At 40.2% G+C, this 23,212-nt stretch overlaps 1 protein-coding gene across 3 annotated transcripts in view; it reads right to left on the bottom strand.

The window, feature by feature from the left end:
• The window catches only part of TXLNG (taxilin gamma), a 54,952-nt gene extending 35,291 nt beyond the window's left edge, over positions 1–19,661 (bottom strand). Inside the window, exon 1 of one of the 3 annotated variants that reach the window (XM_045472415.1) lies at positions 19,504–19,661. In XM_045472415.1, coding sequence (XP_045328371.1) covers positions 19,504–19,605 — 102 coding nt within the window. In that variant the 5' untranslated portion in view covers positions 19,606–19,661. The remainder of the gene's footprint in view (positions 1–19,503) is intronic. The other 2 variants (XM_045472416.1, XM_045472414.1) reach the window with 2 other exon arrangements.
• Between the last annotated feature and the right edge of the window lie 3,551 nt (positions 19,662–23,212).

The following is a 23,212-nucleotide window of genomic DNA, read 5'->3' as shown; positions in this document are numbered from 1 at the left end:
AACAAAGATTAAAAAAAAAAAATTTTTAATAAACATTAAAAAAGTAATTTTTATTTAACACAAATGGATACTCAAAGAATGCTAAGACCCACAACCCAACAAAAATGGGCAAACAATATGAAGCAAAAAAATCACAGAAAAGAAAATACAAGTGGCTAGTAAACATATGCTTAGCTTTACTCACAATAAGAGAAGTACAACTTAAAACTATCAGATAATGGGGCGCCTGAGTGGCTCAATCAGTCAAGCATCTGACACTTGATTTCAGCTCAGGTCACAATCTCACGGTTCATGGGATTGAGCCCCTCGTCAACTCTGCATGGACAGTGTGGAGCCTGCTATAAATTCTCTCTCTGTGCCTCCCCCACTCACACTTGCTCTCTCTCAAAATAAATACACATTTAAAAAAAATCTATCAGATGAGGGGCGCCTGGGTGGCTCGGTCGGTTGAGCGTCTGACTTCGGCTCAGGTCACGATCTCACGGTCCGTGAGTTCGAGCCCCGCGTCGGGCTCTGGGCTGATGGCTCAGAGCCTGGAGCCTGCTTCTGATTCTGTGTCTCCCTCTCTCTCTGTCCCTCCCCCGTTCATGCTCTGTCTCTCTCTGTCTCAAAAATAAATAAAAAAACGTTAAAAAAAAAAAATCTATCAGATGACATTATTCACATCAAAAACACTGACCACACAATGTGGGAGAGGGTGTGGGGTACTGTCAAGCATTCCTGGTTGGGGGACAAACTGGTTTAACCACTAAGGAGTCCAATTCAGGGCAGGGATTGTGTGAGAAGGGGCACAAGGAAACTTTCTGGGGTGATGGGGATGCTCTATAACTTGACTAGGATTTGGGTTACAGAGTTGCATGCATTTGTTAAAACCCAGCATGTACATACCTAACATGGCTTCATGGGTGAAGAGACCAATAGATGGATAGATAAATGAAAAAGCAAGTATAGTAAACTATCAATGGAAGAATCTAAATGGTGGCAATATGGTTGATAGCATCAAATTCTTTCAACTTTATGTTTGAAATTTTCCGTAATAAAATGTTGGGGAAAAACTTATGCCACATAGCTTTTGACCCACCAAACTCATTTCTTCTCAATTTCTCCTATGGACAAACCAATACATCTGCAAAATATAAACTTACGTAGCAGTATTTATAGTAACCAAAAAAAATCAGAAATACCCTAAATGTCCATTAATTATGAACTGGACAGTAGTAACTTTGTATGGTGACAGATGGCAAACTGCAGTGGGCATTATGTAATGTACATAAATGCTGAATCACTACATGGTACAGCTGACACTAATATCGCATGTGAACTATAATCAATAGGGGCACCTGGGTGGCTCAGTTGGTTTAAGCATCTGCCTTCAGCTCAGGGCATGATCTCACCATTGGTGAGTTCAAGCCCTGCATTGGGCTCTCTGCCATCAGTGTGGGACCCGCTTCAGATTCTCTGTCCCCTCTCTTGATGCCCCTCCCCTGTTCACGTGTGCGTGCACGCTCTCTCTCAAATAAACTTTAAAAATAAAGTAAAATAAAATGAAATAAAATAAAATAAGATAAAATGACTACATACACCCTACCAAAATAATGGACTGGATAGATCAATGCGGTACATCCATACAGCAGAGTACTATTGCATCTATTTAAAAAAAACAATAAGGTAGTTACATAATTACTGATCTGTAAGGATAAGCTGAAAAGGGAAAAAGAAAAATGCCCTGTACTATGTACTGTATGCCACAATTTGGGTGTGTGTGGGGGGGGAGGGGGGGTGGTGGTGGTGGTGGTGGTGGTGGTATAAGTTTATGATTGAGAATCATATACAATCTCTGGAAGGATACAAAGAAACATACTAATGGAGAGATGGCGAGAAACTGATGGGGCGGGGCTGGAGGGGAACACAAGGCTTTTACAGCATGCCTATTTTTATCTTTCAAGTTAGGGATCATGAGTTACCTTCATAACAGTTTGTTGTTTTTTTTTTTTTTTTAAATACCAAGATGAATACAGTTCTCTAACATAGTACCTATCATTAAGAAAAATGAGAAGGAAATGTTTATTGAAATTCCAATCTCAAATGAAAATGAAACCAACAGTAAGTAGTTTCAAGATAAATTTCTATACGAACTTTTCCCTGAAAATCATCAAACAAGAGCTATCACATTTTTATGAGTCTACAGTCATAAGCAGCACACACAGCTCTTACAGCTTGAAAGACACTCGAGAGAGCAGGTCCATTCGGCCAGAGCAGTGTTTACTGGAGCCCTAAACCCTAGCAATCCTCCACCCCAGCCAATCCCCTCCTGTCAAAGGATACATTTCTCAACCTTCCTTCCATTGTCTAAATACTTGGAGCTAAGATGACTCCTTAAGTGAAGAAGAGATGCCTTCAAAATGATAGCCACCAGTTCACCAATCATTAACTGTAGGAGCAAAGAATCGCTATTGCTAAAAATGTTTGCAAACATGAATACACTGTATTCATCTACTATGTGTAAAAGCTTTTTCCATCAGTACATTTGAAACTGAGATCACATGGGAATTAAAAGCCTGAAGAAAAAAATATTTAAATAAATTTCTTTCCCTTATACTGTGAATAATAAAGAGAAAGGTGAACAATTTTCAAATTTAAAACTTTGTTATGCTCTTTCAAATATTGCTAAAGCTAAAGAACCAGATTTCTTTGGCTTATTTTGTTTCAAGCGCTTAAATGTTTTTTAGTAATGGCTGTTCTTTTAATAAGACTGGTCTAAATAAAAAACTAAAAAGCCAACACCCACATTCACTTCCTAATTATTTCAACTACCATTTGCTTAAATGAGATCGAATGCCTTCAACCAGTGCTAGGCATGTGCTGAAAGCAGAAATCACTCAGTCGTTGCCACTGAGGGCTAGGGTGGCCCTTCAGAGGGAGCAGGCGGGAAAGACTGCACATGTATATATTTTCCTGAGGAGAGATCTTAGCTAGCTTCAAGTTCCCAAACAGTCGTGGAAAAATTTATCAAGTAGGCAAAGTGAACCTTCAGAACCTGCAAGCCCCTTACCCCCATTTAACCTTCCCCTCTGACAGGTGGGGCTTATTTTCCCCAATAAGGAAAATGAAACTTAGGGAGTTAAAGTAACTTGCCCACGATCATATTAAAGTCAATAAAAGGAGCTCACAAATTCAAAACCAGGTCAAACTCAAGAGCCTAGGTTTTCTCCATTACACAACTCCCCTCATTTCATACATTAGCCTTGAAAAATGAAAGGTCAAACACATCTCTCATGCAGTTTATAAAATAAGCCTAACAAATTAAATGGATGTCTAAAAATATATGGCATGTTAGATATACTAGGATGAATTTAGGAAAACACTGGGAAAAAGCTTTAAGATTTCTAGCAGTGATTAACTCTGGGACTTAGGGAGAGGACACAGGCCTAAGTCAGAGGTAGGGATATCTTTTTTTTTTTTATTTAATTTTATTTTTTAAAATTTACATCCAAATTAGTTAGCATATAGTGCAACAATGATTTCAGGAGTAGATTCCTTAGTGCCCCTTACCTATTTAGCCCATCCCCCCTCCCACACCCCCTCCAGTAGCCCTCAGTTTGTTCTCAATGAGTCTCTTCTGTTTTGTCCCCCTCCCTGTTTTTATATTATTTTTGTTTCCCTTCCCTTATGTTCATCTGTTTTGTCTCTTAAAGTCCTCATATGAAGTCATATTTTTGTCTTTCTCTAATTTCACTTAGCATAATACCCTCCAGTTCCATCCACGTAGTTGCAAATGGCAAGATTTCATTCCTTTTGATTGCTGAGTAATACTCCATTGTATGTATGTGTGTGTATATATATATGTGTGTGTATATACATACACATATATATACATATGTATATACATATACATATATATATATATATTATACATCTTTATCCATTCATCCATCAATGGACATTTGGGCTCTTTCCATATTTTGGCTATTGTTGATAGTGCTGCTATAAACATGGGGGTGCAGGAGTCCCTTCGAAACAGCACACCTGTATCCCATGGATAAATGCCTAGTAGTGCAATTGCTGGGTCGTAGGGTAGTTCTATTTTTAGTTTTTTGAGGAACCTCCATACTGTTTTCCAGAGTGGCTGCACCAGCTTGCATTCCCAGGAGGTAAGGATATCTTTAAATAATTTTAAGTGATTATTTAAGGCATTAAGGTTTTTGTTATTTTACTTTTTTGTGTCTTAGGATAAACTAAATCGTGTCTAAAAATCTCTTCAACCTGGGGCGCCTGGGTGGCGCAGTCGGTTGAGCGTCCGACTTCAGCCAGGTCACGATCTCGCGGTCCGTGAGTTCGAGCCCCGCGTCAGGCTCTGGGCTGATGGCTCAGAGCCTGGAGCCTGTTTCCGATTCTGTGTCTCCCTCTCTCTCTGCCCCTCACCCGTTCATGCTCTGTCTCTCTCTGTCCCAAAAATAAATAAACGTTGAAAAAAAAAATTTTTTTTTAAATAATTAAAAAAAAAAAAAATCTCTTCAACCCTAGGTTTCTAATAATTTGCCCTAAGAGTGTCAACTGCCAAACAGGAATGTGAGGACAAGAGTACATACTTACCAGGCTCAGGGCAGGCCAGCAAAGGAAGGACTGCAGGAGGAAATCCTGAAACGTACCAAAGATACTCTGTATCTCTCCAGACATCCACTATCAGCCTTGGTTGGTTTTTAAAATATGAACCTCCTTCCTAAACATATCCATTTTGAGAAGCTTTTACATTTCCAAATACAAATTTTGCAAACTTATTAAAAATGTACATTTTCATGTGCTTTTTAATTTTCTTAAATAGGTGGATGGAGTTGGTGGGGGTTTCATGTACTTTCTAAATTAGAAAAGTGATTTTGGCTTTATATAAGTCATTTAAAATAGTTAATATAGTAAAGCTATTTTAGTCTTTAAAAGAATTATTCTGGATAGCAAACTCTTCCACACAGTTAACACTGTATCAATCATTCATCTCAAAATTATGTTTCAATCATCTTGGACCAAAGCCTTTAAGATATGTATTAGATAACTCGATACCTCCTTTAGTAGATTTACTAGAACAAAGAAATGAAATGAAAGAGTTTTAATTTCTAACAGATAAAAGGATATATTACCGTGCACTAGAATATAAGCATATTTTGGTGTACGTCTCTATAGTATGCCTATATTCTTTAAGACGATAAACTCCTAATATGTCAAAATACAAACTCCCACAGATGAGTCCTTATTTTTATCTCAGGCATGAAATACTTGTCTGAGAATTCCTAATTATATAGCACTGTCTTCCAAAACAGACCATGCAGAACCATATGTGGGAATTCACTATATTTTTTTAAATGGTGTCATTTCAAATTGGTAAAGAAAATAAAACGATTGGGTTGCCTGGGTAGCTCAGTTAGTTAAGACCTCAGCTCAGATCATGATCTCACCATTAGTGAAATCGAGCCCCGCTTTGGATCCTCTTATCCTCCTCTCTCTCTTCCCCTCCCCCCACTCTCTAGTGTGCATGTGCGCTCTCTCTTAAAAAAAAAAACAACATAAAAAAAAATCAAACAAAACAAATTTCACCAATAAAATCACTTGAAAAGAAAGGAAAAGAAAGGAAAAGAAGTGATTTCCGATATTTTCCAAACCATTTGGGAGAAAAAGAATGATATCCTGTAGCATCCCTCCAGATGCACCAAGACTGAAAAAAATGAAAACCACAAAGCACTAGAAGTCCTAAGTAAAATTTTTTTTCCATAATCTTGGCATGGGAAAGCTCTGTCTAAATAAATCAAGAAGCACAAAAGTTATTTTATTTTTTTAAAGAAGAGGAAGATCAATTTACTAAACAGTAACTGAAAACATTGGACCAGCCAAAAGGCCACATTTGTACAGGCTTCAAATGAGTCAGAGACCCAATTTGCAAGAGTTTGTGAACAAGCAGATCACAGTTAAAGAACATATTTAACTTCATTCAAGATCAAAGAAATGCAAATAAATAATCTTTAACCTACCACAAAACAAACCTTCATGTGGGCAAACATGTCCCTCAGTACAGTCCCAGGGAGTCTAAATTAGCAGAGTATTCATTTTGTAGGGGTATTTAGCAGTATCTACCAATATCTGAGTACATATTCACTTTCACCTAGTGATTCCATGGCTAGTTTATTCAAGAGACATTCTCACTCAAAGGCAAAAAAGGCTATTCACCAAATTACTGACTGTTACCATGCAAAACCACCTGTCTACCAGTAAGGAATTGGTTAAATAAATAATGCTCATCCATACAAGGTAGAACTGCACAGCTTTTCAAAAGAATAAGGCAGATCCACATCAATATGCACAGATCTTCAGGGGCGCCCGGGTGGCTCAGTTGGTTAAGCATCTGACTCTTGACTTTGGCTCAAGTCATGATCTCATGGTAATGAGACTGAGCCCCACGACTGGCTCCACGGAAGATTCTCTCTCTCATGCTCTAAAATAAAGGAGTAAGTAAATAAAATATGGACAGATCTCCAAGGTATAACTAAGGAAAAAGACAAACATCTAGTGCAGGATGAATGTCTCAGGATAAATTTAAAAAGTATTCATATATAAGCCAGTATATTGGTAAAAATTTTCTGAGGATATCCTCAAAATTGTTCACAATGGATGGGGGTTTAGAAGCTGGAAAAGAAGGAAGGCTTACTTTTAATATTGTACTTTTTGGTTCTATTTTATTTTTTATTATGTGAATGTAGTAATTTCAGTAAAAAAAAAACTTTGAAGTTGACAGATTTAATTTTGATTAATTTTGGGGTGACATCACAGTATTATACCTATTATTCTACCACTACACCCCCAAGATTAGGTCTAAAGATGGCAAGAGTTCCTGTTTCATGTCATCTTTTCCCTTCACCCTGCTCTACACCTCTGGGTCTGTCCCATCTTTATACACACATCTCCTACTGGATTATAGAAGATCTACTAAGCATGAGGGTGGGTAGTTCTCATTTATTTCCTTCTTAAAACAATTCTGAAAATTGGAATATCTCATTTAAACTTGGCCTCAATTTATAACTATGGCTAGGATATCTGCCAAATCACTTTATAAGTTAAAAAAAAAAAAAAAAAAAACAACTGAAGGGGGTGCCTGGGTGGCTCAGTCAGTTAAGCGTCCGACTTCAGCTCAGGTCATGATCTCACAGTTCGTGAGTTCGAGCCCCGTGTCAGGCTCTGCACTGAGTGCTCAGAGCCTGGAGCCTGCTTTGGATTCTGTGTCTCTCACTGTGTCTCTGTCTCTCTCTCTCTCTCTGCCCTTCCTTTGCTCGTTCTCTCTCTCTCAAAAATAAATATTTAAAAAAATTAAAAAAAAAAAGTAGAACTACCATATGATCCAGCTATTTCACTTCTGTGTATTTATCTCAAGAAAATGAAAATACAAATTTGAAAAGATATATGCATCCCTATGTTCACTGCAGCATTATTCACAATAGCCAAGATAAGTAAACAATCTAAGTGTCCATCAGTGGAGGAATGGATACAGAAGATGTGGTATATACACAATGGAGTTATTATTCAGCCATAAAAAAGAATGAAATCTTTCCATCTGCAACAACATGGATGGACCTAGAGGGTATTATGTTAAGTGAAATAAGTCAGAGAAAGACAAAAACCCTATGATTTCACTTATATGTGGAATCTAAAAAACAAAACTCATAGATACAGAGAACAGATCAGTGGTTATTAGAGAGGAAGGGAGTTGGAGGTGGGCAAAAGGGTAAAGGAGGTCAACTGTATGGTGACAGATGGTAAATAGACTTATTGTAACAATCACTTCGTAGTGTACGCAAATGCTGAATTATTACATTGTACATCTAAAACTAATATGTGATATTACCATTTTACCTCAATTAAAATAAACTGAAAAAATCTAAGTCTACTGTTTGAGATACACGGAATTTACAAAACAGGGTTAACATAATATACATAAGGCTAAGGAAAGAATAAACCTAACATTTACTAATTGTTATACGCTAGACATTTTAAGTACATTATTTACTTTAACCTTACAGTTCTAAGATAGTGAGAACATCACCCCATTATACAGATAAACTAGGGAGAAAAGTAGGAAGAGGGGAAAAGCCCGTTATTTGAGACCTGCATTTACTGAGCTTGGAAGTAATGCTTCTATGGGGGGTGTCCTAAAGAATCACATTTGAAGTTAAGAATCATGACGAATACCCAAGTGTTCACAGACAGATAAATGAAATGTGGCATATAATACATACATTAGAATATTATTTAGCCTTAGACAGGAAAATTTTGACACATGCTAGAACATGGATGAACCTTGAAAATACCATGTTAAGTGGGGGCACCTGGCTGGCTCAGGTGGAAGAGCCCGCAACTCTTGATGTAGGTGTTAGGAGTTTGAGCCCCAAATTGGGTGTAGACATTACTTAAATAAACTTAGAAAAAAAGAATCATCTTAAGTGAAAAAAAGCCAGACACAAAAAGACAAACACTATATGATTCCATTTATATGACATACTGACAGTAGTCAAATACACAGAGAAAGAAAATAGAATAATGGTTGCCAGGGTCTGGGTCAGGGGGAATGGAATACAGAAATTTCAGTTTGGGAAGATGAAAAAGTTCTGGAGATGGATGATTGTGTTGTTTGCACAACACTGTTAACGTAATTGATATAATTTATGCCACTGAACTGTATAGTTAATATGGTAAATTTTAGGGGCGCCTGGGTGGCTCAGTCAGTTAAGTGTCCGACTCTTGCTTTCAGCTCAGGATCTCACCAGGATCTGGTTCATGAGATCCAGTCCCTGCTCTTGTCCCTACTCTTAGCGAGGAGCCTGCCTGGTGTTCTCGCGTGCGCGCTCTCTCTCTCTCTGCCCCTCCCCCATGTGCGCACACATGCACTCTCTCAAAATAAACATTAAAAAATGGTAAATTAAAAAAAAAAAATGGTAAATTTTATGTTATGTATATTTTAGCCCCCCTCCCCCCCGCGCGTGCACACACACACTCACGAATCATGATGAATGTATTTTGGTTTAGAATGTTCTTTAAGCCTTTAGCAAATAAAACCTACCTTTATATTGGCCATTAGGAATTGTAAAAAAAAAAAAAAAAAAATTCTGGTTGCTAAGGATTATTGAATTGCCCCCTTAGCAAGATAAAGCACTTGACTCAGTAATAATTGGGATTCCACATTCCTAGAACAAGTCTTAGGAAAAGGCCCAGGAAAAATAAACCTATTCTCTTCCGACAGAATTGTCTTGGGAAACAACAAGGAAAAGCAGAACCCACTTCCAATAAAACTCATGGACAGTGGTTCTCAAAGTATGGTCCCCATGAACCCTTCACGGTAGTGTGCAAGCTCAAACATAATTTTCATAGTAATACGGAGATATTATTTGTCTTTTGGTGTTAACATTTGCACTAATGGTACAAAAGCAGTAAAGAATACCAGTGCTGCCTTCTTAGAACAAAGTCAACGTAGCGGCATCAAACTCTTAAGTCATCATTTTCTTCAACACTGTGTACTCAAAGTTGGGGGGGGGGGGGGGGGGCGAGTAAAAATGCCCTTGAGGAAGCAGTAAAAATTACGAATTTTTATTAAATCTCAACCAATGGCTACACATCTTTTTATCTCTGTGTGACAACACATAAAGTACACATAAAGCACTTCTGCTGCACACCAAAGCATGAGCAGATCTTGAAGAAAACCACTAATGCGGTTGCTTGAATTATAAGCCCAACCAGCAGCTTTTTTCATCACCTTTTTTTTTTTTTTTTTTTTTTAAAGATAACCAACCTGTGCTTGTTTATTCAGACTTGGGTATTTGGCAGATGGAGTCTCCAAAATATATACACTGAGCTTGTTACTTCAAGGCAAACAACTGACAGTATTTATTGCCAATGATAACAATTGAGTTTTTAAGCAAAATTTAGAATTTCTGAAAACTATCTGCTACCATAAGTTTGACAGCTTCCCAATACTTAAGACTTTACTGTACAACATAGGGAATGTAGTCAATAACATTGTAGTAACACGGTACGGTGACATATGGAGGCTACACTTAAGGTCATAAGCACTAAGTAATGTATAGAATTATTAAATCACTATGCTGTACACCTGAAACTAATATAACATTGTTAAAAAAAGACTCTGCGGAGGACATCAGGGGTGATATTAACAGGATTTTGACATTATATAACAAAATGTGTCAACATTTGGAAAATCAACACAATTTGGTAAACCAATTTTTTTTAATGTTTATTTTTGAGACAGAGAGAGAGAAAGCATGAGTGGGGGAGGGGCAGAGAAGAATGCCATTCTTCTCACTTTAATTCCCTTGATCTATTTCACCCATTACCCCACCCACATCCCCTCTGGCAACACCAGTTTGTTCTCTGTATTTAGGAGTCTGTTCTTTTACTTTGGAAAATCAATAATTTTTAATTTTCAAAAAACATTAGGTTAATATGTGGTAGGCAGCTTCTGACATGGTTCCCAATGATCCCAGTGATCCTCCTCATATTCACAACCTTGTATAATCCCCTCCCCTCGAATGCGGCTAGACCTAGTGACTAACTTCTAATGAAGAATCTGGCAAAAGTGAGGGGATGTCACTTGTATGGTTATGTGAGAGAAGACTGCAACTTCCTTCTCTTGTGCTGACATTCTTGCTCATTCTGATGAAACCAGCAGCCATGTTGTGAGATACAGATGGAAAGGCCCATGTGGCAAGGAACCAAGGGAGGCCTCGAGCCAACAGCTCATGAGGAATTGAATCCTACCAACAATTGCAATGAGTGAACTAGGACATGGATCCATCCCCATCAAGCCTTCAGATGACAATAGTCCACAAGACCCTAAAGCAGAGGACCCAGCTAAGCCACACCCACACCCCTGACCTATAGAAACAGTGAGATCATAAATGTTGTTTCAAGCACTAAGTTATACAACAATAGATAACTGGTACGACATTAGTTCATTTTAAATGAATAATAATTTAAAATTTGTTTTAATATCTAATATGTGAAATACTAGCTGTAACCCACAAAAACAAAAGCACCTTGGGGTTCTCAAAAAAGATTCTGAAACCAAAAAGTTTGAGAACTGCTGCCCTGGCTGTGGCAGAACAGGAAGAGAGACAGACTAAAAGGCCAGCTTGGCCAAACCATGGTCTAAGGGAGGTCATTATCTTGGCACCCTTAACCAAACAGATCCATCTTTAGAGAATATGGCCCCAGGACCTAGTGTGAACAGGGAGAGGAGTGCCATTTCCTCTGGCTCATTCAGAAACCTCTCCAACAGTACTTGGTACGCTTCTCCTCATTTAATCCTCAGAACTGTCTTACAGACAGGTATGATGAACAAATAGGCTCACTTGATAAGGCAATTTTAGCTAGTTTGTGTTCGGTCATGAACCTAGGGCTTGGAAAGCAGAGACTGAATTCTTAGTTTTCTCTGTATCATTCCAGAGAATACGTTCTTCCAAGGTTATATTAAAAAATAAACGTGGGGGGGGGGGCACGCATGTGGGTGGCTCAGTAGGTTGAGTGTCCGACTTTGGCTCAGGTCATGAACTCATGGTTCCTGAGTTCAAGCCCCACATGGGCTCCCTGCTGTCAGCGTGGGGCCTGCTTCGGATCCTCTGTCCCCCCCCCCGACTGCTCACACTCTCAAAAATAAATTTAAAAAAACATTAAAACAAAAATTAGTATGTTGAGGCACGTGGGTGGTGCAGTCAGTTAAGCATCCAACTTTAGCTCAGGTCATGAGCTCATGGTTCATGAGTTCGAGCCCTGCGATGCTGTCAGCATGGAACCTGCTTCATATCCTCTGTCCCCCTCTCTCTGCCCCTCCCCTGCTTGCTCTCTCTCAAAAATAAGTATTAAAAAAAAAAAGGGGGGGGGAACACTTCCCAATTCAAAAAATAAAATAAATGTGGTGATGGTCACACAACTCTGTGAATACACTAAAAATCACTGAACTGTATCATTTAAGTGGGTGAATTGTATGGTATGTGAGTTATACCTCAATAAAGTAGTTACCCAAATAATGAATAAATTAAAACATAAGTAAAGCCAGAGAAATGAGAGTTCTGAGGAGGGATAAAAATTGGAGGCAGTAAGGGCTAGTTGTCCCAACTCTTAATTTTTGGCAGCAAAAGGCTCCAGGATGATCTGTTGCAGTATGTTTGGAGGACGGGGAGCACATGGAGGCATTAATAGTAAATGAGAAAGAGGGAAACCAATGCTGAAGTTAGGATGAAGGAACCTGATTTCCCCCACTGGTGAAGAAGCCAAGAGTGAGCAAACAGATCCGGAAAAGGTCTAGTTGCGACACAGCTTCTGTAGCCTTATGGCCTCCCTGGCAGTAGTGTTACCATCTCCAGTGGTAGGTGCTAACATCTATATTAGAATGTGCACATCATTTGCCTTTTAAAACAAGGATGATGGCATTAGATTTCACATGTAACTTCTATGGCTATTTATTTTATAAAAAATAAAAGGTGCTAGACTCTGATCTGTAAAATCACTTCTAGCTCTAAAACTGTAACCCAATGATAATCTGCAATCTGAGAGATACCTGCATTAACTTAAACACCTATCTAGGCAGCAAAAGTATCAGGAAACCCAAAAATTTTAATGCCCAAAGCTACTGAAATATGCTTGGACTTGACCGATTTTGCAGAGGAGAAGGGCCTGGGTCACAAAATTAGCATCCTCAAGGCACAGACTCCTGAGATGTAAAATGATCTCCTACTTTTAGGAGTTACCTAAATGGAACACCCCATCCCAATTTCATGAAGTCACACTTCACCAGCTCCACATTTACCAACTATGATGCACCTCTGAACATCAAGCTATCTCTTTTTTCCTGTCCTACTTACCCAGACCACTTTAGTTCTTTGTTAACACTGTGTTGTGTGGACTTTAAGACAGGTAATTTAGGGGAGCCTGGGTGGCTCAGTCGGTTAAGCACCAGACTCTTGATTTCGGCTCATGTCATGATCTCACAGTTTGTGAGATCTGTGCTGAGCACAGAGCCTGCTTGGGATTCTCTCTCCCTCCCTCTCTCTCTGCCACTCCCCTGCTCATGTGTGCGCAGTCATTCTCTTTCAAAATAAACATTTAAAAAAAAAAAAAGATAGGTTTTTTAAAAAAAGGACTTTCTAAACCCTCTTTTCATTTGTCCAAATTACATTTAGAGGTGTTTCTGCGGGGAATTAACGCATTCTTTATCATTTATCTTAAAGCCGACCATGAAACAAAAGCTATGAAACCTGTAAGGCTCAAAACTCCCCTCAAAACTTCCTAGATTTCAATAGCTTTTCTATACCCCCAAAGATCCGACCCACCCTTTATAATCTGTTTTCATTTAGCAAAAATTATTTCTCTTTTCACCCACCACCAAGTTTTGCTTACATTTAACAAGGTGGATGTTTGTATTTAATATCGAGAAATGCGCTGAAAACACAAGACACATGGCATATGGGTAACAACTTCAGCCCCCCAAAAGCCTGACCTTTGAATATACCACTTACTGTTTCCCATGTAGCCACGAGATTGGTCAACCTCTCAGTTTCCTTATCTGTAAACTAGGGATGTACAATTATCTACCTTCTAGAGTTGTAAGAAGATTAATCAACATAAACTGTAGCACACACAACTGTTATAATAATATCTGAATAAAGATGCATTTGCAAATTATGCAAAATGCCTCCATTCTCACTCTTAATATGGCCCACACATGGATCCATAAAATCCTTAGCAAAATATGCTTCTAAGCTACTGGCACATCTTCCTCGCCAAACTATTCTACACTGACCTTTCTGAAAGGAGAGGTGAAAAAAAGTGGAAAAGTGCTAGTTTAGCAATATTACTTATGGCAGACTGTAGAATGGGAAGTTGAGGATAATGGGGGGCGTTCTGGGGACATTTTGGTAATGAAACACAATGCAAATCAACACCCTGAGCAATAAATGCTAAGGAAATTATTTTGAAAAAAATATTTTGATAGCACAGGAAGACAACACTGGCCATTGTATTTATCTTTTCTTTCAAGTAATAAAATTTAAGTAGTTATAAGTACCAAGAGAGTTTCAACTAGGAAATAAACTGAATCATAAAAATATACTTTCAGGGTTCAAATCCTTAAAGGGTCACCTGACCTATACTTATTCTCTTCTGGAAATGCTCCACTTGGGAAAAATTTAAACATAGCTAATTCTCAATGCTAATGAATACTACATTAAATTTTTATGTTACTTTATACATTTAAAATACTGTCACATCTGTTATACTAACTGAAAGTTACTGATAATTAATTTAGAACCAAGCAAAAAAGAATTGAGGGAAGGGAAAAGGACTGGGAAGGGGAGGAAAAGGTAAAGGAGTTTCTTTGGGATATTAGACTAAAACTTGCTAGGTAAGCAGAAATTGTCCATGCAGTAGGGCCTATCAGTTGCACAATTATATATCAACGCTGGGCCAACTTCACCAACTCTGAGCTATGTTATTTAAGCAAGTTTTTTTGTTTTTTGACTGAGCCTCAGATGTCGTATCTATACACCTGGGGATACCACCTACTCTGCAGACACTAGAATGGAAGCACATTTTAAGTGCCTAGCACACTGCACTTACCCAGGATATCCTTACTAGGATAGTAAATACAAAATAGGAAACAGTGAGGACTCAAATTTCTTTCCTTTGAAACACACCTCTCTGTAAAGTGTTAAAATCTGAACAGAACATCTATTGAAAAATCTATTATAGTGAATCCTTCTGTGAAGAATCCCACACAAAAGCAAATCATACACACCCTGTTTCATGACATCTAGATTTGACATATACATTCCTCCATAAAATTTCTCTAATCAACTATATGGCGCTAGAGGGCATTATGTAAGTGAAGTCAAAGACAAATACCATGACTTCATTGTATGTGGAATCTAAAAAAAAATAAATTAACAAAAAGCACGAACATATCCATAAATACAGAGACCTGAGGACTGCCGGGGGGGGGGGGGGGGGGGGAATGGGCAAAATGGGTGAAGGGGAGTGAGAGGTACAAGCTTCTAGTTATGGAATGAATACGTCACCGGAATGAAAGGTACAGCATAAGGAATACAGTCAAAGGTATTATAACATCACTGTATGGTGACAGAAGGTAGCTTCACTTGTGGTGAACACAACATCAAGTACAGACTTGCTGAATCACTAAGTTGTACACCTGAAACTAATGTAACATTGTGTGTAAACTATACTTCAATTGAGAAAAAAAATTCTCTAGTCAAGACCGATATAAATGAAACACATAATATACAAAACATCTTCCAGTAACATAGTAAACAAATGTGGCATATTAAGATCTAAAAACATGGTATTAGTAAAGGAATGTGTTATATCTGGTCTGCTCTCATTACTGCTGCCTCTTTGGTTCCCCTTGAAAACGAAATTTACCGAAGTTTGATGACAGACAACAACGTTGTCAATAGAAGATCACTTCGATTCTTATTATTTAATCTCTGTGCCAAAAGAGTGGAAATTCAAATCCACAACTGGGGAGAAAAAACAAAATAGTGAAATGGTTTCTTCCTACCCCACACTCTTGCTACACCCTGACTGGACTTTTCCTCATTTCATCTATCACAGAAAGATTCTGGGAAGAGAGAATACAAAGGTTGGAAGATGGATTTACAAAATTAATAGCACACTAAAAGCAAGAGGAATGGATCTTTCATATATTCTCCCTGCCAGATCAAATAAAATTCTACATGCCCAGTCCCAGGACTGTGCTGAACACTCTCCATCAACTGTTACTCTTCACAACAATCCTATATGGTAGGTGTTAGCATCATCATCACTTTACAGATGATGCAATGGAGGCTCAGAAAGATTGAGAAACTCACCCAAGCTTGCACAGCTAGTAAATGGCAGAGAGTCAAGAGTCTTGACTCCAAAATCCATACTATTCACCTGGTAGTACAGTACTTATTACCACAGTCTAGATGAAAGGGTATTGGGTTCCAGACTCAGCTTCATCCCTTGGGCAAATTATTAGACCTTGCTGAGTAGTTTGTCATCTTTAAATGAGGGCAACGACAGCTGCCCAGCCTTCTCCATAGCATCCAGTAATGCTGAAAGAGTTAACGTATGTGCAAATATGCTGTAAAAATTATGGGGCACTATGTAGATGTAAGATTTTGCTAATTTGAGCCTTGGTTACATATCTTTATCCTTCCAAATGGTTTACTGACCTAAAAATAAGTTTAACAGTAGTTAAATAATTTTTAATATTCCCAAGCAAAAATCTAGTATTGGGGAAAAAAAAAAAACCTACCTTAGACATTCTGGAAAAATGCAAAACTACAGAGACAGTGAAAAGATCAGTGGCTGCCAGTAGTCTGGGGGGAATAGAGGGAGGGATAAACAGCGGATTTTCAGGGCAGTGAAAACTATTCCATAGAATACTATAATGGTAGATACATGACATTATACATTTGTCAAAACTCTCTGAATGTATAACCCGAAGAATGAACTCCAATGCAAATTATGGACTTTAGTTAATAGTGATGTATCAAAATTGACTCATCAATTCTAACAAAAGCACCATACTACTGCAAGATGTAAATAATAGGGGTAACGGGCTGTGTGAGGGAATGTATGGGAACTCTGTAATTTATGCTCGATTTTTCTGTAACCTAAAACTGCTCAAAAAGAGTATGAACTTTTTAAAAATTCAACCTTCTAAAACAAATACTATATAGAAATTTAGAAAGTAATGATCTTGGTGTTCTAAAAAATGCCTGGAGAAAACCGCCAGAAGACTAGCAGAATGGACTCTCCGGAGCCAAGCGTAGACAAGAGGCCCACGGAAGAGGGTAAAAAATGCCTGGAATACATGACCGCGTATATCCTATCTTTTCAGACCAATGTTGTCAAACACAATTTTGTGCCATGATGTAAATACTTTTGATCTGCTCTAATACGGTAGCCACTAGCCACACTGGCTACTAAACACTTGAAATGTAGCTAGTATGGATGAGGAATGGAATGTTTAATTTTATTCAATTTCAATTAATATTTAAACCACCACATGCAGCTAGTGACTATCATGTCAGACAGCACTTTAGACAATTCAAGAGATCCCTAGAAATGTACGAGTATTAACTTCCGAAGAAAAAGTTACCTCAAGAGACTATTCAATGAATGTAGTTATGAAACAATGACACAATTAACTGAGCTGGTGAAGGACTAAGTAGATGGTTCAAACAACTAGGAACCAATAAAGCCCATCTGCAATTGTTTTTCACTTTAAGTCCCATAATGTAACCAAAGTGACCACTTTTCCTTTAATTCTTTCAATATTTTGAAAACATGCCAATTAGTTAAACATCATTTGTGCTTCCTGAAAATAGAGTACAAGTGAAGTTATAATTAGGAATATTTTTTTCAAGTTGATAACCCAGAGAAAGTAAAAAAATTAAGGGTCATAAACAAGTGATTTTTGCAGACACAAGACAATCACCTAGTTTTTTTTAAATGAAAATTCAAAAACTAATATTTAATCATGTATTTCAATTCCATGTCATAGTCAAGTGGAAATCAAAAGGAAAAATGATGCCCAGAAAAACATGAGCAAAAAAAAAAAAAAAAAAAAAAAAGGTACATGAGATAAGTAAACAAAAATGAGACAGTACAGACACACATGACTATTCATATCCAGCTGTAACCCAGAGTGCTGCCTCAAAGGGTCGTTACCTCTTATCTTGGTCATTTAAAATGCTAGCTGATTAAACCTCAGTTCCTAATTCAGACTTCTGGTCCTTATCCCAGTGGCATAAAAGGGAACTTATGTCCTCAACTGTAGTGGCTTTTTAATCGGAGTCCTCCCCTGGGAGGCCTATGAAATCAAACACTGAGATTGGCTCCCCACTCTCAGGGAACAAATGAAGTGTCCAAAGTGACAGTTCTGAATCCCTAGAGTACATTCGGTCCACAGCTTCTCTTTCATTCCTTCAAGTACTGGATCTTTATTTTACAGTACAAAGAGAGGGAGAGGAAAAGAAGTAACTGAGAAGTAGTAACACCCTTATGCAGAAAGACATGAAAATACCTGACCTTAGAAACAGGCCCCCCAAAGCCAATTCTTGACACTTTGCTCAGATGTAAACCAAACCTTTGTTCTTTTTCAAGATGGTAAATTCGCATTAGAAAAATATTTCGTAATTTCACACAGGGGTGATTTTTGAGAGTATTCAAACACATAACTAAGTAATATTAAACAACCCCGAGTGATCAAGCAGGACGTCCAACAGGTTGAACGTTTCAATATGTTCCACTGTAAGGAAAAAGAGACAGGGTTTTCACCTTTCCAGCGCCTTACCCTGCGGATTTCCACTCCTGGGTCCTGAAAGCCCTGTACCCCATTTGTTGTGCAATCTTTTTCGAACTCCACCCACTGACTCCAGAACAAGTGGAATTCTCCCATTCTGGAGGTCTCGATTTTCCTGTATCCAGGGAGACACTGAAAACTCCTTGACGTGAGTCAAGTAAGGCAAGGGGAACGGTCCAGCCTGCCTCCCAGATTAACAGAGACCAAAGGCCAGGGTGGGGGAGGCGGTCAAGTTTCCGTTCACCCCCCCCCAAAAAAAAAAAAGAAAAAAGGAAAGAAAAAAAAGGAGGGGAAATAAAGAGCAAGAAGGAGGAGGGAGGCTAAAATGGGAAGACCGGCTATCACGCGATGCTGCCCCCAACTCTGCGGGACCCAGGTCCTCCAGCATCGTCTTCCCATCGCCGGCCCCACGTGTAACCAGGCCGGTGGCGCCCAGAGATGAGCCCCAGGGCCGGGAGCCGAACGGTCCTCCCAGCCCCGCGGCGCTCGCCCGCCCGCGCAGTGGCGGGGAGCGCAGAGGGGGCGGGGGAAGGGGGGCGCAGTGCAACCCCGGCTCCCGCGCGGTTATCTTACTGCGCAACAGCCTCGCCCGCGCCGCCCCGGCGCACCCCGCAGCGCGCCCTGCGCACCTGCCCGGTAAGAGCAGGACCGGCCACTGACCCAGGCAGCCCCCCGACGGCGGCGCCCAGCGCGGGGAACACAGGGATCACCGAGAACACGCCGAGGGCGGGGGCTGGGAGAAGGAACACCTGGCGCCCGGGGCTCCCCGGCGCCGGCCGCACGTGGCTGTCACACCTGGTGCGCCCCCGCCTCGCACCCCCTCCCCCTCACACGGGGCTGCGCCCCCTGCCCTCTCCCCGCGTCTGCCACGCGCCTCGAAACCCCAGCCATCGCTTCCTCCCACCCCATCCATCCCGGTCCCAGTCCCCCCCCCACCTGCTCCCACTGTCGTCACCCCCGGGAGGGAAAAGGGCCGGATGTTCGTCCCGTGGCTAAAGGTAACCGGAGAGAGCGAAGATGTGGACCCCGAAAGAGCTAGCCCGAGCATTTCCCCTGCCGGCAACAACGCGGACGCCTCCCAGACTGACCTTCTGCCGCGGGCTGCGTCGCCGTCCGCCCCGTCCGGTTTCAATAGCCTCCTCGGCGCCGCCGCCTCTTCCCCGCGCTGCCTCCTCTACTCGCGTCGCCATGAGGTGACGGCAGCAGCCAAACAAGCGGCCCGACAAGGGGCACGGAACCTTTCAGGGCCCCCGCGCCCCGCCCCTGAACCCCCACGGCCAATCGCCGCATGAAAGGCTTGCCACGTGACCGGAGGAGGTTGGCCCCCGAGGGGATGGAGCGGGATGGGGGTGGGGAGCATTGAAGCCTGGGCTGGGCTTTTGCAGGGCCGAAGGGCGAACACAGGCCGCGCGAGCCTGCGCAGACAGGAAAAGGGACTCTGAAGCGGACTACAAGTCCCAGCAGGCCGCGCGGCCACGGCTCACAGACCCAGCTCAGGATTGGAGCATAAGGCGGCATTCTGAAACGGGGAGACTATCCTCTGAGCTGCGCATGCAGCCTACTGGGACTTGTAGTTTTCTGGAATCGATGAATCGGTACCGGAAGGTACTCTTTATTATCCTGAGGGAAAAGTTTAGAAATATTGCAGTGTTTGGGAGGGAGCTGAGTGGGCATACGTTGTTGTGTTTTTGTTTCTGTTGCTCCTCTTCGGAATTGATGCTAAATTATTTAGGGATAAGGGGAAATTGTGACTTTCGCGGCGGGAGAGATGGACTAGCTTTCAGAATTTGAGGTCTCTGGCTGGGACACCTGCCCCGAGTCCTGCTCTTCTACCAGAGCTGTTTACCTGTCCCGAGCTGCGGGGTGGGTGCTGTGTCCTATTCACCTTGACTGAACCGCCCGGTCTTCTAACACAGTTCTCCATACTTAATACATGTTGAATGTATCCTATTTTCTCCGCTAGTCGTTTCGTTATAGAAATTTTTAAACAAATGGAGTTTGCTGAATCGATTTTATTTTCTTGACAGGATTGGGGCGGGAGGTGCAGTTTTGCTCAGAAATATTCCCTGTTTCCATCTGATGGAACCAGATCTCTAAGGACCGAGTCGCTGAAAGTCACAGACCGTGATGAAATTCTGATAATTAACTCATTATGAAAATTTGTGTAAATCCTTTACCATTTTTTATTAGAGTTGAATACAAAACAGTGGTATCAGACGCTAAAAATTTAATAATAGACCTGAGAGTAAATTTCAATATTGTGGAAATTCCATCTATGAATTTTAATGATTTCTGTAAATTTGGGGAAAAGTACCTGTATTTTCTTTCATGGGCAGAACACCTCAGTCCAGCTTTGAGATTTCAAAACTAGAGCAGTAGATAATGAACTCATACCCAGATTCTATATAAAGCTGATGGTCTCAGCCACCATGCCTCACCTTCTTAAAGGTAAAATTCCCAGCAAGATGCATAATAAATGTGTGGGTAATGCTTTTTCAAACCTGTTCAGGGAATGGAATGTTAAAATGCACAGTAGTTAAATTATGGTACAATAGAACACCATGCAGCTACTAAGAATGATCAACATTTTTAAAATATGACCTAGAAAATATACATAGCATAGTCAGCTTTAAAAAAAAAAAAAAAAATTCCAGGAGCGCCTGGGTGGCTCAGTCAGTTAAGGTGCCAGCTCTTGATTTCCGTTCAGGTCGTGGCCTCAAATTTCTTGAGATAGAGCTCTGCTTGGGATTCTTTCTCTCCCTCTTTCTGCCTCTCTCCTGCTTGCACTCTCTCTAAATAAATAAACAAACTTAAAAAAATAATTTTTTAAAAATAAAATAAAAATTCCAGGGGCTCCTGGCTGGCTAAGTCAGTAGAATATGCAACTCTTGACCTCCAGATTGTGAGTTCAAACCCCATGTTGGCTGTAAAGCTTACTTAAAAAACAAAAAAACATTCCAGGGGTGCCTGGGTGGCTCAGTTGGTTAAGCATCTGACTCGTGATTTCGGCTCATGTCATGATCTCACAGTTCGTGGGGGCCAGCCCCACGTGGGGCTCTGTGCTGACAGTGCAGAGCCTACTTGGGATTCTCTCTCTCCCTCTCTCTCTGCCCTTCCCCCTACTTGTGCACACACTCTCTCTCTCTCTCAAAATAAATAAATAAACATTTTTTAAAATTCCATTTGGGAGGGGTGGGAGATGGGCAAAAGGAGTGAAGGGGAGTGAGAGGTACAGGCTTTCAGTCATGGAATGAATTAAGTCACAGGAATGAAAGGTACAGCATAGGAATATAGTCATTGGTATTGTAACAGCACTGTATGGTGACTTGTGGTGAGCATAGCATAAATGTATAGACTTGTCAAATCATTCTATTGTACACCTGAAACTAATATAACATTGTGTGTCAGTGATACTTCAATTAAAAAATCCACTTGTGTAGAATTGCCTGTATGTTTATAAACAGATATTTAGAAGGATATTGACCGAAATGTTAATAATGTGTTTCCCTGGGTGGTGAGATTTGGGAGTATTTTTACTTCATGGTTTTCTGTATTGTTTGAGTATAAGTATGTATGGGGGGAAAGTCAGTAATTATCTTTGTTAAGAAAACAAGGGGCGCCTGGGTGGCTCAGTCAGTTAGGTGTCTGACCTCGGCTCAGGTCATGATCTCACAGTTCGGGAGTTCGAGCCCTACATCAGGTTCTCTGCTGTCAGCACAGAGCCTGCTAGGAATCTTCAGTCTCCCCCTCTCTGCCCCTCCCTGCCCCTCCCTCTCTCTCTCTCTCTCTTTCAAAAATAAATAAACATTAAAAAGAAAGAAAGAAAACAAAAGAACTAACTTACCTCAAGTCTTAAAAGATGAAAAATACTGTATTTATTTTATTTATACATGTTCTTATTTCAAAAGGGATTTAGGTTGCTTGTAAACATATACACCATATGCCACAACACACGTGTGTGTGTAGATGTATAGATCTATATCATGTTATTCATTCTTTCGTAAGTATAAAAGATGGGGAGGGAAATGAGAGTGAAAGTAGGAAAGGAAAAAGAAGATGAAGTCATGGGTGACTTGAATCCATAGAACACATGCCTTGAGGTCTTGTACACAAGCTGGAGGTGAGCCAAATTTTTATTTTGAGCTTCTTGACAGCTGAAAAAAGAGGAAAACACAATTTGCAGAGTGATTCACAACACTGTAACATAAAAACAAAGTGGTTGCTCAAGAGAAACATAGCTATTACTGCTCCTGAGAGAAATGTGAATTTTAGAGGACCTATAACATCTTTAATGTAGGCAATGGTGGTTTTTAAATCTGCTCACAGTTCTTTGATGCTCCTTTCTTCAAAAGGTGGAGTTTGATTCCCCTCCTCTTGGGTGTGGGCCAGGCTTAGTAAGTGGCTTCTAAGGAATATAGCATAGCAGAGGTGATGCATAGCTTTCAACACTGGTGAGACAAATAGCTTCTGCCTGGCCCTTTAGGTCTTGGATCATTCTCATACTCCTTGGGTCAGACTAACCTGATTGTTTTTCATATACCCTTTCTTTGTTTCAATTTTTATCTTAAATGTCTTCCAAAGGATCACTGGCAAGCCTTAGTCGAAAGCTCTATAAAGCACTTTGCTGGGATCCATTGTTGGGGTTATATTTTAGGTTTTCAGGGGCCATCATTTTTTTCTTTCTGAGTCTTAAAAAGGCACCCCGTATTCTGTCTTCATTAATTATTTTCACATTTGCTCAAGGAATTGTCATCTGTTAAGAATTGTGCCTACCTTTGGGCACCTGGGTGGCTTAGT

Source organism: Leopardus geoffroyi, chromosome X, assembly GCF_018350155.1.
Source record: "Leopardus geoffroyi isolate Oge1 chromosome X, O.geoffroyi_Oge1_pat1.0, whole genome shotgun sequence".
Lineage (NCBI taxonomy): Eukaryota > Metazoa > Chordata > Mammalia > Carnivora > Felidae > Leopardus > Leopardus geoffroyi.
This window is presented reverse-complemented; position numbering and strand designations above follow the sequence as displayed.